Source organism: Callorhinchus milii, unplaced genomic scaffold (assembly GCF_018977255.1).
Source record: "Callorhinchus milii isolate IMCB2004 unplaced genomic scaffold, IMCB_Cmil_1.0 Scaffold10, whole genome shotgun sequence".
NCBI classification, from domain to species: Eukaryota; Metazoa; Chordata; class Chondrichthyes; order Chimaeriformes; family Callorhinchidae; genus Callorhinchus; species Callorhinchus milii.
In genome coordinates, this window is record NW_024704751.1 from 7311790 (window position 1) to 7324789 (window position 13000).

The window sequence follows — 13000 nt, forward strand, 5'->3', positions numbered from 1 at the left end:
GGTTTGACAGCAGAGTCGGGAGATAACCATTTCCCTATGCATCTCGTTGTGTCACCCTCAGCATTTAATAAAAATGGTGGCCTCCGGGACTCTCTCAGGTGATTGCGTGTGAGTTCACAGAGGTAGTTATGCTGGTCTCACAGCCCGCACGCATACGTAAACATGGCCAATGCCCCGCTACTTAAACAGGAGCAACGATCTTGAGAATGGGGCAGATTCCCTCTCGGAAAACACTTACCACTTCTCCAGTTGGTTCGAGTTCGGCAAACATTTCCATCGGTCGTCGCCGTTCAAAAATCAACTGAGCACTTGTAGTTACTTGATGAGTTAAGGGGACTCAGAGAGCAGGAGGAAGGAGTGATTGGGAAGGAATATCTCCCGGTCCCTATTATACTCTTGCCCAACATCCTAGCATTTTATATATCTGTTCAAATAGGAGGTGAGCATAGGACCGTAGCAATGACCTGTAACTTATTCCAGATGGTGCCAACTACTGTATGTAACATTCCAGTCAATGATTGTCCTGGTTATCAGTCTGTAGATGATGGATGGAGGTGCTCATTGCAAAGAACAAACAAAGGTACTGAGTGACCACCGATTCAGTCAACCCCTCGCCTCAGTCAGAACTTGCTGAATAAGTGATAGCTTGGCTCAGTTGGTAGCACCTTCACATCTGGATCAGAAATCTAAGTTAAGGTGTCACCGCCTCTCAGAATTGAGCATTGACGTCAGAGAATCCTCCAAATTAACTTACCTGATGGCTCTCTCTTTGTACGGTCTTTACTGTGTGCAAAGTTAGCTGCTATATTTGTCTACACCCAACCACAAATCAACTAAAAGTGAAGCACTTGAGTTGTTGTGACATTGTAGGCACTGGGTCAAATGCAAGGATTATTATAAATCTGATACACAAAGAAACCAATGAGCGTTTAACTGGCTTCATGAAGCTCCAGGTCTCAAGATTGTGTTTTTTTGTTGAAAAAAACAAGTCCTTCTACATGTTGGAAATGGAAAACTATTAAGTTTTAAACCTTGCTCCATTGATTCGATATAATTTTCTGTACGCTCCTGTCACCTCGTGGTCAGACCCCATTACTACAGGGTAGTCAACCACAAGCATTCAGACTCCCAACGCCTCACCCGAGCTACATCTGATCCATTGCCAAAACACCATCCCAATTGAAGATACTCTTCTACCTCGAATACTTCTTATCCTTCACTAAGAAAATAGGGTCAGATTTATGAGTGTTTAGCTGCAGTACTCGCCTACAATTACATCAAATGTAAGGATTGTATTGAGATTTCCTCAAAAGGTTCACTTTTAGTTAATTTGTGGTTTGGGTGTAGACAAATTAGCAAATTTTCACCCTTGAAAATGCAAGCCAATAAAAGGCTTTTATTATCATGACTGCAATCCGTGGCCACCCGAACTGAAATTTATCGCAAGATCTTTGTTCATTATACACCATCTTATTGAAAACAACACATACAGTTTACATAGCAAGTGTACTCACACAGCAGGTTGAATGCAACAAACCAAACAGTAATTCATCAAGCTGCAGAGCCTGAAGATATATTGGATCAGATCCAATGTTTTGGGCAGAAAAATAGCTGAAATATGTATATACTGCATCCAGTTTGTCAGTCAGAAGTTTACAGCAAATCCCAGCCTTGTGATGGATCTCCCTTCAGCCACACATTCAGCGTAGCAATACCTCCCTATGACAAACAGGCCGACATGCTGCTGCTCCTGAACCAGGACCATGTTCGATTCCCAGGGAAGGTGAAACCTTAGGCAAGCTTCCTTACACCTCGATTTATCTAGCAATAAAATAGGAACTCGGTTATTAGTCGATTGACTGATTGCTATTCCGGGGGCAATAATCCCTTAAAAATAATTTGGATATTCAATCCACAACTGTTTGTGGGAAACTTGTGTGCGTATTTGGCTGACGCGTTTCACCCACAAAACAGTGAATGAACTATACAGCATATTCCGTGAAGCACTTCGAGACATCTAAAAGAAATGATAAGTTTCTATATCAAATGCAAGCATTATTATTGTAAACCAGTTTGGAAACACAAGCATCACACGACACTGCTGAGCCCCCTGCTCAGACGAGCATCTGACGCAACACCCTCAGCATGTGTACCGAAGGAAACCAGCCTGGTAAAATCTGCACATAATCAGGGTTGTGGTTATGTTGGAATGGACCAATGGTCCACCCACCCAAAGTCCCAGACATACAAGAATCAAACACAATGACGAAAACAGTTGTGTGCGTGTTTTTTTTAAAGAGCAGAAATGAGATTACAGAATGGCCACAGCTGCTAATGTTAAAACTGCTGATCTGAAAATACAGTAGATAACCATTCAATGCAACTCATTAGTAAGTTAGTTTTGTACATGGAGCACAAAAACACACTGAACACAAAACGGAGTCCCCATTGGCGTAGATCTGAGTGCATCTGCCTCGAGTTTGTACAGCTGCTTTCAGTGGTTCCACCGGTTCCTTTAGAGAGAGCACAATTTCTCAACATTAGAAAGAATCTTCAGATGATTATAGTGTATCAACTACAGATCACATTCAGATCCATTCATAATTTAGTGAAAGAATCCAAGTGCAGTTACACCAGAATAAATTCAATGTATTTGAATTAACTATTCAACCCGACATGTGCAAGCTTTCCCTTCACACCAGCAGTGTAACCCACTACAGAGAACCACAAAACACAAGTGCCTGCAGTCATTAATGCAGGGGGGGGGGGGTTTATTGTCTGGTCCTTGCGTTAAGAATTGCTGGATTCTGTGCCAACAATCCCTCTTTGAAATGACCAATTTATGCAGGACAACACTATAAATGGCCCGTGAATTCCTCTTAATCTTATACTTGCCACAAATACGGGGCAACACACAATGATGAACTCCATTACCTGAGAAGCAAACAGTTGATATTAAAGCTGATCTTTACTCCCCAGATGAGGTCTTCCATCCTTAGCCTCATTTCAATTTCAGATCTCCGTCTAGTTCAAAACAGGCAATGAATGGTGAACCTCACACACATTTAAACTTAAGAGAAATCATTCTTACCCTATAGAATAGAATGGGCAGTGAAGAGACTTCTAGTTAAACTCAACTATCAAATTAGCAGTAGTACAATGTTTTGCTTGTCCCCAGCCAATTTTGCCACTGATAAAAAAGCAGCTACAAACCAGCTGGAGTGATTGTCATTCTCTGGTCATGTCCACAGCGATCCAGAAACCAGAATCATGGAGGCTTTGGTAATGACCAACTACATAAAAAAAACTGTAGACATTTTTACCCTGAAAGTTAACAGGAACCCACAAGTGCAACTGCTGAAAAGCTTTCAACCAGAGGTTGACCCAACATTGACATCTAAGTTCTTAATCCAACCAGGTTGGGCATTCCAACTGGCTATTGAAAAACAATTGCTCCCTCATTTCAAAATGGGCAACGGAAGGAAAAAACAAGGTGATGTTGTTTCTCTAGCTATAGATTAGAAAAGACTAGAAAGAATTTAATAAAGGCAGACGAGCAGAGTTAACACTTAAATTATTTAGTCATTAGCTTTGCCCCAATCGCCCAGCCATAAACCGTTAACACACACACCTCTGCACAACCACATTTGCTGACGAATACAGCGACATCCATCCGGGCACCTTCCTGTCCTAAGTACCTATGAAACAAGCAAAAAGTTTTATTTCTGCGTCTCTGACATTTTCTTAGCAGTATCAATCACATGAGTATACAGCAGCATGGTCCAACCACATCCAGCCCAGCAGGTGATTTTACCAGTACAAGACCATTTCCAACCTCCCAACACTTCTCCCCTCCCACCCCAAGTGGCCACCGACTGCATCAAGCACTTTGAAATTTTCTTCCACATGAAATGGAGAAACACAAAATATTGCCTATGCGGCCTGCGGAGCTCTCTGAAACAGGAAATTCGGCCCACGGCAGCCAAAAGGTTAGGCCAGCCTGGTTTACAGTATTTCATGTATCAGCAGTTACTAGGTTAACAAGCACAGATAGCAGGTAAACCAACGATGCCAGACCCTGATATCATATAGCACTACTTTGAACACCTCATCAGGAAGTTCTGATGGGTGCAGATATCATTGAATGCATGAAATAGGACTCAGAATTGGAACACTTAAAATTATTATAGTCATTAGTTTTGCCCTGAGCCCACTCCCCATACATTGCTAACACACCTCAGCACAACCACATTAGCTGATTAATACAGCGAAATCCTTCTGGGCGCATTCTTGTCGTAAGTACCTATGAAATAAACAAAGAAAAAATGTTATTTCCATTCTGTACGATGACATTTTATTAGCAGCATTGGTCACATTAGTGTGCAGTATTTCATGTATCAGCAGTTACTAGGTTAACAAGCAGAGATAGCAGGCTAACCAACGATGCCGGACCCTGAGTTCATATAGCACTATGTTTGTGAACACCTCATCAGGAAGTTCTGAAGGGTGCAGATACCATTGAGTGCGTGAAATAGAAACTACCACAGAGGATCGACACACAAATCCCATGAGTTAATACCTTACCCACTACCCCAGGACATTGCTTACAAATAACTGACCCCTTAAAAAGTGCTCCAAATATTTTTACCTTAATATACCATATTGTGCCTTTTTTTAAACATACAAACTTTCAGGCAAACACCATGTTTTAACCATCTCCCACCCCCCAAAAAAACAGAAGCAATACTCCACGTACCTTTAAAGTAGAGAAACAATCCCTTCAGGTGATCCCGGTTTGAGAGCTTTTTAAAAAAAAATGAAAACAACATTAGATCTGTGGTGCACTAAAACAGTAGAAATTAAATTGTCTATGTGGACTGTTAATGTAGTTCTGCTCAGTGAGTCAGTAATGCTCATTATTTAGTCACACAGCAGATGAACAGTAAAAAAATCATCAGCACAGAACTGCCATTTCTTAATATGCAAGAATAGCATTTGGCTTAAGTGATATTATTGCAGAGTTATTCATGAGCAGCTTACCACCACAGCCTAGTCATTGTTCAAACATCTCTCACTTAGGTACATGGACAATGCATATGAATTCCTTACCTCAACACGCTCCATCCTGCTCAAGACTAAAATGATTTAGTATTGATGATTAGGGCTGACTTGAATTGGTGACCTGCAAATATACACAAAACTATGTAAAGATTTGCAACATTGCATACTACAGTAATGCTATCACTGCATATTACAACTGTACCAAGCCGTGTCAGCGCCCTAGTCTCAAGAGTCAGAAGGTTATGGGTTCAAGCTCCATGCCAGGACTTGGAATCAGTTTAAGCTAATACTCCACTGCAGTGCTGGGGTGTTGTATTGTCAGAGGTGCCGTCCTTCGGATGTGATGTGGGTGTTTATAGGACACTGCTGTGCACAACTTGCCCCCGCAAATGCAAGAATTATTATTATACATTTCTATTTAGCCAGCTTACTCGACTTTGGTCCTCTCCATTCATTTAGGTGCTTTGTTATGCAGTTGTATCACACTGGTTTAATGGAAACAATCCAGTGGGTAAAGCGAAACTACAATTTTGTTCTTTGAGGCATTTCCAACAACAGGAATCCACTGCAAAGGTTCCGTTGGGATAGACCTCATTCCTGCAACTAACTACAGGTATTTCATACTTTATCAGATTAAAAGCATCTAAAACATTCACTCTTTGGTGTTGAAATAAATTTACTTTTAAACAAAAGACAAATTGTGATTGCTTACCTCAGCTGGAGGTTTAATGTTAATGTTCACATCTCATCAAGGATAAAGAAATCTAATGGCAAAAAAGCAATATTAATCACGTGTTTGAATGAGGAGTAGCTTCAAGTTTCAGACTTGGCTGAGGGTCGACAGTACATTAAATCAATATATATAATTAGCACATACACGCATAAAGTGGGTCAGTATGAATAAGTGTAGGCGAAGGCTTCAAAACTACTCTCTTGCAGTGCCTGAGCAGGCAAACTGCCACAGAGCCGGTTTCACTCTCATCACTGGATCCTGGGAAAGAGAAATCAGCAAGGATCCAGTGATTCCTGCTGAAACATTTGTGGTGCTCCCAAAATCAAATCTCCCGCCAGCACAAAGATTCCCATTAAGAATGACCACTTGAATCAATGTTCAGAATAGCCTTGTCAGTCACAGTCTGTCAGAGCAGTTGAACATTTTTGGCATTCATCACAACAACAACTTTAAGCCTTCCGTCCAGGTCGAAAAGAAAACATTCATACCGTGAGTTGGAAAAATCATCCATCTGCAAGACAGCAGTCAGTCTCCTTTGCTCAAGCGCCATTTTCTGTCTTAATACAAAAAATACATTTTGAGAACTGCTGAAGTGACATTTTAATATTAACTCGAGTTATGTGACTGTGCATCCTCAAGTACAGGTACTCCTTAATCAACAAATATTGGAAATACTAAATCTTACGATCTCCCCATCCCAACGTAATTGCTTTAAAACAGATGTATTGCTCTGTACAACGCACTTGCAATACAGCAGAATGAATTCCCACGTCCTGAGGATATCACTGCAATGCTACATCATCTTACATTCGCGAACAAATAGTCACATTTTACAGCGAACCTTTCAAGCACTTTGAGGACATATAAACCACTATATCAAATGCAAGAATCCTTAAACAGTTGATTAAGGAAATGAACAAAGTAGTTGTTCCTTCTAGAAAGTAACACAGCCGATTGTACAAGATCAGCCATGGGTTGCAAAGAAGGGTTTACTATTAGCACTAAACTTATTTTTGACTACTTAAACAAGACAAAAATTTTGGATTGTGCTAATTGATGTGAAGATTTAGACCTTTTCCCAAACGTTAACCAGGATCTCAGACTCACTTCTTGCACGCAGAAGACCCTTGAAGCTGCTTTGGGTTCGGGCACCTTCCATTAACCACTCGGGTAGCCATCTTGTCGCAAGGCACACGCGCTGTAATCAGATGGCACTCTTCAGAAAATCCTGGCGCAACTCTCGAGTCTCACTCACTCACTCACGCGCTGGAGCCCCAATTAAAAAGTAGTTGGGATTGAATCTGGGGAGTTGAATTGGGATCGACGTGAAAAGCGCGATATCAAATGCAAGGGTTATTACTATTATTAATCTGTAACTCCTGACATACAGAGTCATCCCAAAGAGCCAGAAAAAGACCAACGACAACAACAACAACAAGATTCCATTTATAAAGCGCCTTTCACGTCAGGAGGACGTCCCAAGGCGCTGCACATTTACGATTGTAAGGTCAATAACTGTCAACATGTAAAGATTACACTACGTACAAAATGCACGAGGCACCGAAAGGCGCAAACAGTCACCAATCTGTACCGAACCTCCCTCGCCCCCCCCCCCTCCCAAGACCCGCGTCGGCCGCGACTTTGGTCGCCCTCCTAATCACAAACCCCAGCCCGGGAGCAAAGCCTCGACTGTCCAGCGGTTTGGGACGTCCCGTGTCGTCGTCCCCCCCCCACCAACCCCCCAACCCGGACGTGAAAGGCGCAATACAAATCTAATTTATTGCTGCAACATCACAAGACGCCGCCACCAACAAAAAAAACACGCGGGAGGAAACCCCGTCAATTACACCGCGCGGGAGAGGTTTGCGGCCACGCAGCCGCGGCTTGTCCCAGGCCTCATTGTCATCAATGCAACGGTGAGTGTGCGAATGATGGAAGCAAAAGCCTGAGGGAGATGGTGTAGCCAGAGCCCCACGGCCGAGAGCGCGGAGAGTCCAGTCGACACGCGCCTCCGCACACGAACACACGGTGGGGGGTGGCAACCAACGGCGAGCGGCGAAAGGAAAGCCCCGCGCGGCGGTCAGCGCGGCTATACTCGGGAGGCAGGCGCTTGCCGCAGGCCTCGGGCCTAGGCCTCGTGGGGCTGAGAGAAGGGCGGGCCTGGCGGAACGCCGCTCCACTCCACCCCCACCCCTCTGCGTAATCAAACGTGACAGAGCGACCGTCTCAGGCTCTCGGCGCTAGCGAAAGGCCCCAAAGCCTCGGGTTAGCCCGCAACAGCCCGCCGACCGTACACCCAACACCTACCGCCTGGGACGTGGGCACCGAATGAGAGCGAGCGGGCCACTGGCGCCGCCTTTTATAGGCGGCACGGCCCGCGCATGCTCACAAACGGCGGGCGGGGCGCGCGAGCCGCGGTTTGAATTCGAAGCCGTTACTCCCGTCCCGAGATCCTTTGCGCGACTCCTCCTCCTCCTCCTCCTCCTCCCCCCCCCCAGTTCTCACGAAAGGTCATTGACCTGAAACGTGAACCCACTGGGGCCTGTCTCTCCATAGATGCTGCCTGACCTGCTGAGTGTTCCCAGCCCTTTGGTACTTATTGCAGATTCCCAGCATCTGTAATATTTCCCCCACCTCCGATCTTCCCCGCACACGTGTGCACTGGGATATTTTATTACCGTCTTCAGCGGTAATAATAATAATATTAATAATACCAATCCACGCATTTGATACAGCGCTTTTCACGTCTTCTCGACGTCCCCAAAGCGCTTCACGGATTATACTGTAAAGCTGAACTGGACCGTATGTTTGTGGGCGAAACCCGGCAGCCAATTGGGCACAGCAGTGTCCCGCAAACCGTCGTGGATTGAAAATGACCAATTTATTATTGTTTGGGTTTTTTTTTTTTTGGAGGGATTATTATTATTAGGGCTCTGCGTGGAGTAAGGAAACTTGCCCGAGGTTTCGCCCTCTGCCTGGAATCGAACTCGGGTCTCTGGCTTGCAAAGGTCTCTCATCTGGTTTTGTGGGTTCAAGCCCCACTTTGGGGCTTTTAGAATAAGCCTTACATTTTTTATATTTATTAGCATTTCACCCACCCACAAAATACCGTCAAACCACTTTACAGTGTAGTATATTCTGTGAAGCACTCAAGAGACGTCTCGGGATACAGTGTGTAGTTTGGGACCTGACATGTCAAGCGACTGGCGGGATGGCAGAAGGCGAACTGGATGGACCTTGGTCTCCTTTCGTCCGGCAAATTCTTTTGTTCTTATGTCTCAATGATCTGATAAGGTGCGATATCAAATGCAAGGTTTATTGGGGGGGGTTGGGGGGAATGCCAGATGGGTTTCTGTGCAAAAATGATAAACTTTTATTGAAATCGTCACTGGGTTATCAGGTTACAAGAGATGCTAACACACATTGCTGAACCTCTAGGGTCCAATGGCTTGATCCCGGGGGCCAGTGAAACAACTGATCCCAAGGTAAAGTTTCCTTTTCTTTGTCTTGTTCTTTTTTGGCGTCATGCTGGCTGACCGACCGACTACGTCCTCCTCGCCATTTTCTTCCACTTTGCCATCTTGGTGCCGGGGGGTGCCACTGCCTAAAGAGTCACCGTCACGAAGCACCCGCTCAAGCTTTGATTCGCATTTCCTTCTGGCCGAAGGGGCGAGCCCCCCATTGGGTTCCATCATGCGGCTGGCTTTCGCCTGTTTGACCGGAACGCCTGTTGCCAATGACCCATCCTTGTCACTTGACAGGTTACACAAAGCGATGCCTTGTATTGTTGGCTTCTCCACTTGCCTTGGCCTGGGTTTGGATTCCTTGTTAACAGGAGTGACCTCTGTCACCAACTCGCCCTGTTCATCGGCCGCTGCAGGCCTCTTTTTAGGTCTTGTTGGCGAGAGGGAAGCGTAGCTCAGTAACACCATGTTGTCTTGCTCCTCCGTAAGGTCTCCCTGTCCATCTGCCCCTAGGTTTTTACGCTTGGGTTTGCCCGCAGGCGGGTTCACCGTTACTTGCGGTTCAGGGTCAACTGCCTCCATGCGATTATTTTGGTCACTTGGTGGATCAAGAAGAGGAATTCCCAGAGTTTCCTGTTCCACTGCGAGCTTTTGCTGTGCCTTTGCCTCCGGGTGCCCATTCGTGAGTTTTTTGCGCTTGCCCAAACCGGACTCCTTCGTTGCAAGCTTGTGCTGTTTGGCTGACTCCGCACGCTCGTTCTTGCGTTCGGAGCTCTCATCATGCAAAGCAGATTTTAGCGTTGTCACATCTTCCTGCGTTTCTGTCTCTGGGTGCCCATTCTTGCGTTTTGGGTGTTCATGCACAACAGCCCCCTCTGTTTCAAGCTCTACCCGTTGGTCAGCCTCCGCACGCTTTTGCTTGCGTTTCGAGCTCTTGTGTTGCAAAGGAGATTCTCGCGTTGCCCCCAGGTCACCATTCTTGTGTTTTTTGCGCTCAGGCAAAATGGCTTCCTCCGTTACAAGCTCTTCCTGCGGATCTGCCTTCGTTGGCTTACGCTTGTGTTTGGAGCGATTATTATGCAAAGGAGAATCTAGCGTTATCACACCTTCCTGTGTTTCTGCCTCTGCTTCCAGGTGCCCGTTCTTGCTTTTTTTATGCTTGCGCAAAACAGACTCTTCTGTTGCAAGCTTGTGCTGTTTGTCAGCCTCTGCACGCTTGTTCCTGCGTTTCGAGCTCTTATGCTGCAAAGGAGATTGTCGCGTTGTCAAATCTTGTGTTTCTACCTCCAGGTGCCCACGCTTGCCTTTTGAGTGATCAGGCAAATCTGACCCCTCTGTTACTAGCTCTTGCTGTCGATCTGCTTGCACTGGCTTAGGCTTGCGTTTGGAGCTCTGATGTTGCAGAGGAGATTCTTGCGTTGTCACATCCTGTGTTTCTGCCTCTGCCTCCAGGTGCCCATTCTTGTGTTCTGAGCGCTTACACAGAACGGACCCCTCTGTTACAAGCTTGTGCTCCACACGCTTCTTCTTACGTTTCGAGCTCTTATTATGCAAAACAGGTTCTAGCATGGCATCCAAGTGCTCATGCTCGTGTTGCTTGCGCTTAGGCAAAATGGCCCCCTCTGTTACAAGCTCTTCCTGTGGATTTGCCTTCACTGCCTTATTCTTGCGTTTGGAACGTTTATGTTGCAGAGCAGATTCTAGCGCTGTCCCAACTTCCTGTGTTTCTGCCTCTGCCTCCGGGCGCCCACGCTCGTGTTTTTGGTGCTCAGGCAAAACGGCCCCCTCTGTTGCAAGCTCTTCCTGTTTGTCAGCCTCTGCACGCTTGTTCTTGCGTTTGGAGCTCTTACGTTGCAAAGGAGATTGTAGCGTTGTCACATCTTGTGTTTCTGCCTCTGCCTCCGGGTGTCCATGCTCGTGTTTTTTGTGCTCAGGCAAACCTGAGCCTTCTGGTACAAGCTCTTCCTGTGGATCTGTCTTCATTGGCTTACGCTTGTGTTTGGAGGTCTTACGTTGCAAAGGAGATTCTTGCATTGTCGCATCTCGTGTTTCTGCCTCGGCCTCCAGGTGCCCATTCTTGTCTTCTGAACGCTTATGCAAAGCGGAATCCACTGTTACAGGCTCCTGCTGTTTGTCCGTCTCCGCACGCTTGTTCTTGCGTTTGGAGCTCTTATGTAACAAAGGAGATTTTACCGTTGTCACATCTTCCTGTGTTTCTGCCTCGGCCTCCAGGTGCCCATTCTTGGGTTCTGAGCGCTTATGCAAAATGGAAGTCCCTGTTACGAGCTCATGCTGTTTGTCCGCCTCCGCACGCTTTTGTTTCCGTTTGGATCTCTTATGTTGCAAAGGAGATTCTAGCATTGTCACGTCTTGTGTTTCTGCCTTTGCTTCCGGGTGCCCACGCTTGCGTTTTGAGTGCTTACGCAAAGGGGACCCCTCTGTTACTAGCTCTTGCTGTGGATCTGCCTGCATTGGCTTAGGCTTGTGTTTGGAGCTCTTATGATTCAAAAGGAACTGCAGCGAAGTCCGACCATCCTGACCCTCTGCCTCAACGTGTTTGGTTTTGTGCTTGGAGCATAAGCGCTCGGAACGCCGCACTGCCTTGACCCCTTCTCCCTGATCACCTTTTCCAATTGGGATTTTTTTCCGCTGTCGCTTTGCCTTCCTTGTACGACTCTTTCCTCTTATGAAGAAGCTGTTGTCCTACAAATAAATGGGGGTGGGGGAGGCACACATTCAATTAACTGCATGGCCCAGGCAAGTGCCAAAGGCGCAACAACGACAACTTGTCTTTATTCAGCACTTGTCTTATTCAGTAAAATAACGTAGCGGAGTGTGCTGTACTGGGGTGGAATTGGGCACCGAGCAAGGGAGACGGGGAGGGGATGGTGACCATAGGAGTGGTCGAATAGGTATGTTTTCAGGTGGAATTTAAAGATTAAAAAGGGCATGTGATGGAGGGATCGAGGCAGGAGTTTAGGGGTGAAGTGGCTGAAGGCTCGACACTGATAGTAGCGTGGAGGGGGTCAGGCACTGAAACGGGTGTTCGTGTGTGTGTGTGTGTGTGTGCGTGTGCCAGAGAGTGTGAGAGTGAGCGAGTGTGAGTGTGTGTGTCAGAGTGTGAGTGAGCAAGTGTGTGTGTGTCAGTGTGAGAGTGAGCGGTGTGTCTGTCAGTGTGTGAGTGTGGCTGACAGCTGCAATCACTGATTTCTTTTTCTCTATTTTTTTAAAATCTCGTCCAGTGATACATATTTAATGTGTAAAAGAGACACCTGGGGTTTATTTTATACATTAAATAGGACAGCAGTAGATTTCACACGGGGGATAGGTTACATGTGTTGCCTGTGTACCCCTCAAGTCAAGTCAGATCGGTTGCTTTAGCTGAATTGTCGAAGGTTTTCTTTTTGAGGCGTGTTAACCGGCTTCGCTTCAACCTTGAATTTCGCTTAAGAAAAAGGCTGATTTTTCTTACAAGTGGTCAGCGTCCATTCAGTGTGTGTGTGTGGGGGGGGAGGGGGTGGAAACAGGACGATGGGGGGGGGAGGGGGGGGGAAAGAGGAGGCGTGTATCTCTAACCCACACGGAAGAAGTATGTGACACGGACACACAAGTGGGGAGGGCTGTTGACATGCGATGGTGGGCGCGATCGTTCGCCCAGCGGATTCTGTTTCTGACATTTGCCGCCACGCTTTGTTGCAGTCCTTCAGAGCCGTGGGATGAGCTGTCATTCCTGGCAGCAGAG

General features: G+C 46.1%; 1 protein-coding gene, 1 long non-coding RNA gene and 4 other non-coding genes across 7 annotated transcripts in view; all 6 read right to left on the reverse strand.

Moving 5' to 3' along the window:
- Window positions 1-2275: 2275 nt before the first annotated feature.
- Window positions 2276-8135, reverse strand: LOC103180622. 2 transcript variants are annotated; one of them, XR_488129.2, is made up of 10 exons: window positions 8102-8135; window positions 6902-6992; window positions 6283-6351; window positions 5774-5825; window positions 5110-5182; window positions 4757-4802; window positions 4237-4303; window positions 3632-3698; window positions 2935-3024; window positions 2276-2513 (listed from the first exon to the last, which is right to left on the reverse strand). It is a non-coding gene; the product is annotated as an uncharacterized LOC103180622 (long non-coding RNA). The 2 variants fall into 2 exon arrangements; XR_488128.2 differs by lacking the exon at window positions 8102-8135 and having other exon boundaries at window positions 6902-7406.
- On the reverse strand, window positions 4016-4149 carry LOC121849812. Its single transcript, XR_006085371.1, has one exon. It is a non-coding gene; the product is annotated as a small nucleolar RNA SNORA8 (small nucleolar RNA).
- Window positions 4391-4527, reverse strand: LOC121849813. The gene has a single exon (XR_006085372.1). It is a non-coding gene; the product is annotated as a small nucleolar RNA SNORA8 (small nucleolar RNA).
- LOC121849816 lies at window positions 5524-5657 on the reverse strand. Its single transcript, XR_006085375.1, has one exon. It is a non-coding gene; the product is annotated as a small nucleolar RNA SNORA18 (small nucleolar RNA).
- LOC121849819 lies at window positions 6719-6845 on the reverse strand. The gene has a single exon (XR_006085378.1). It is a non-coding gene; the product is annotated as a small nucleolar RNA SNORA40 (small nucleolar RNA).
- Window positions 8136-9143: 1008 nt separating the features above from the next.
- LOC103180621 (glycophorin-binding protein) overlaps window positions 9144-13000 on the reverse strand; it is a 4930-nt gene continuing 1073 nt past the window's right edge. The window contains exon 3 of the mRNA XM_042338822.1: window positions 9144-11961. Coding sequence (XP_042194756.1) covers window positions 9229-11730 — 2502 coding nt within the window. The 5' untranslated portion in view covers window positions 11731-11961 and the 3' untranslated portion in view covers window positions 9144-9228. The remainder of the gene's footprint in view (window positions 11962-13000) is intronic.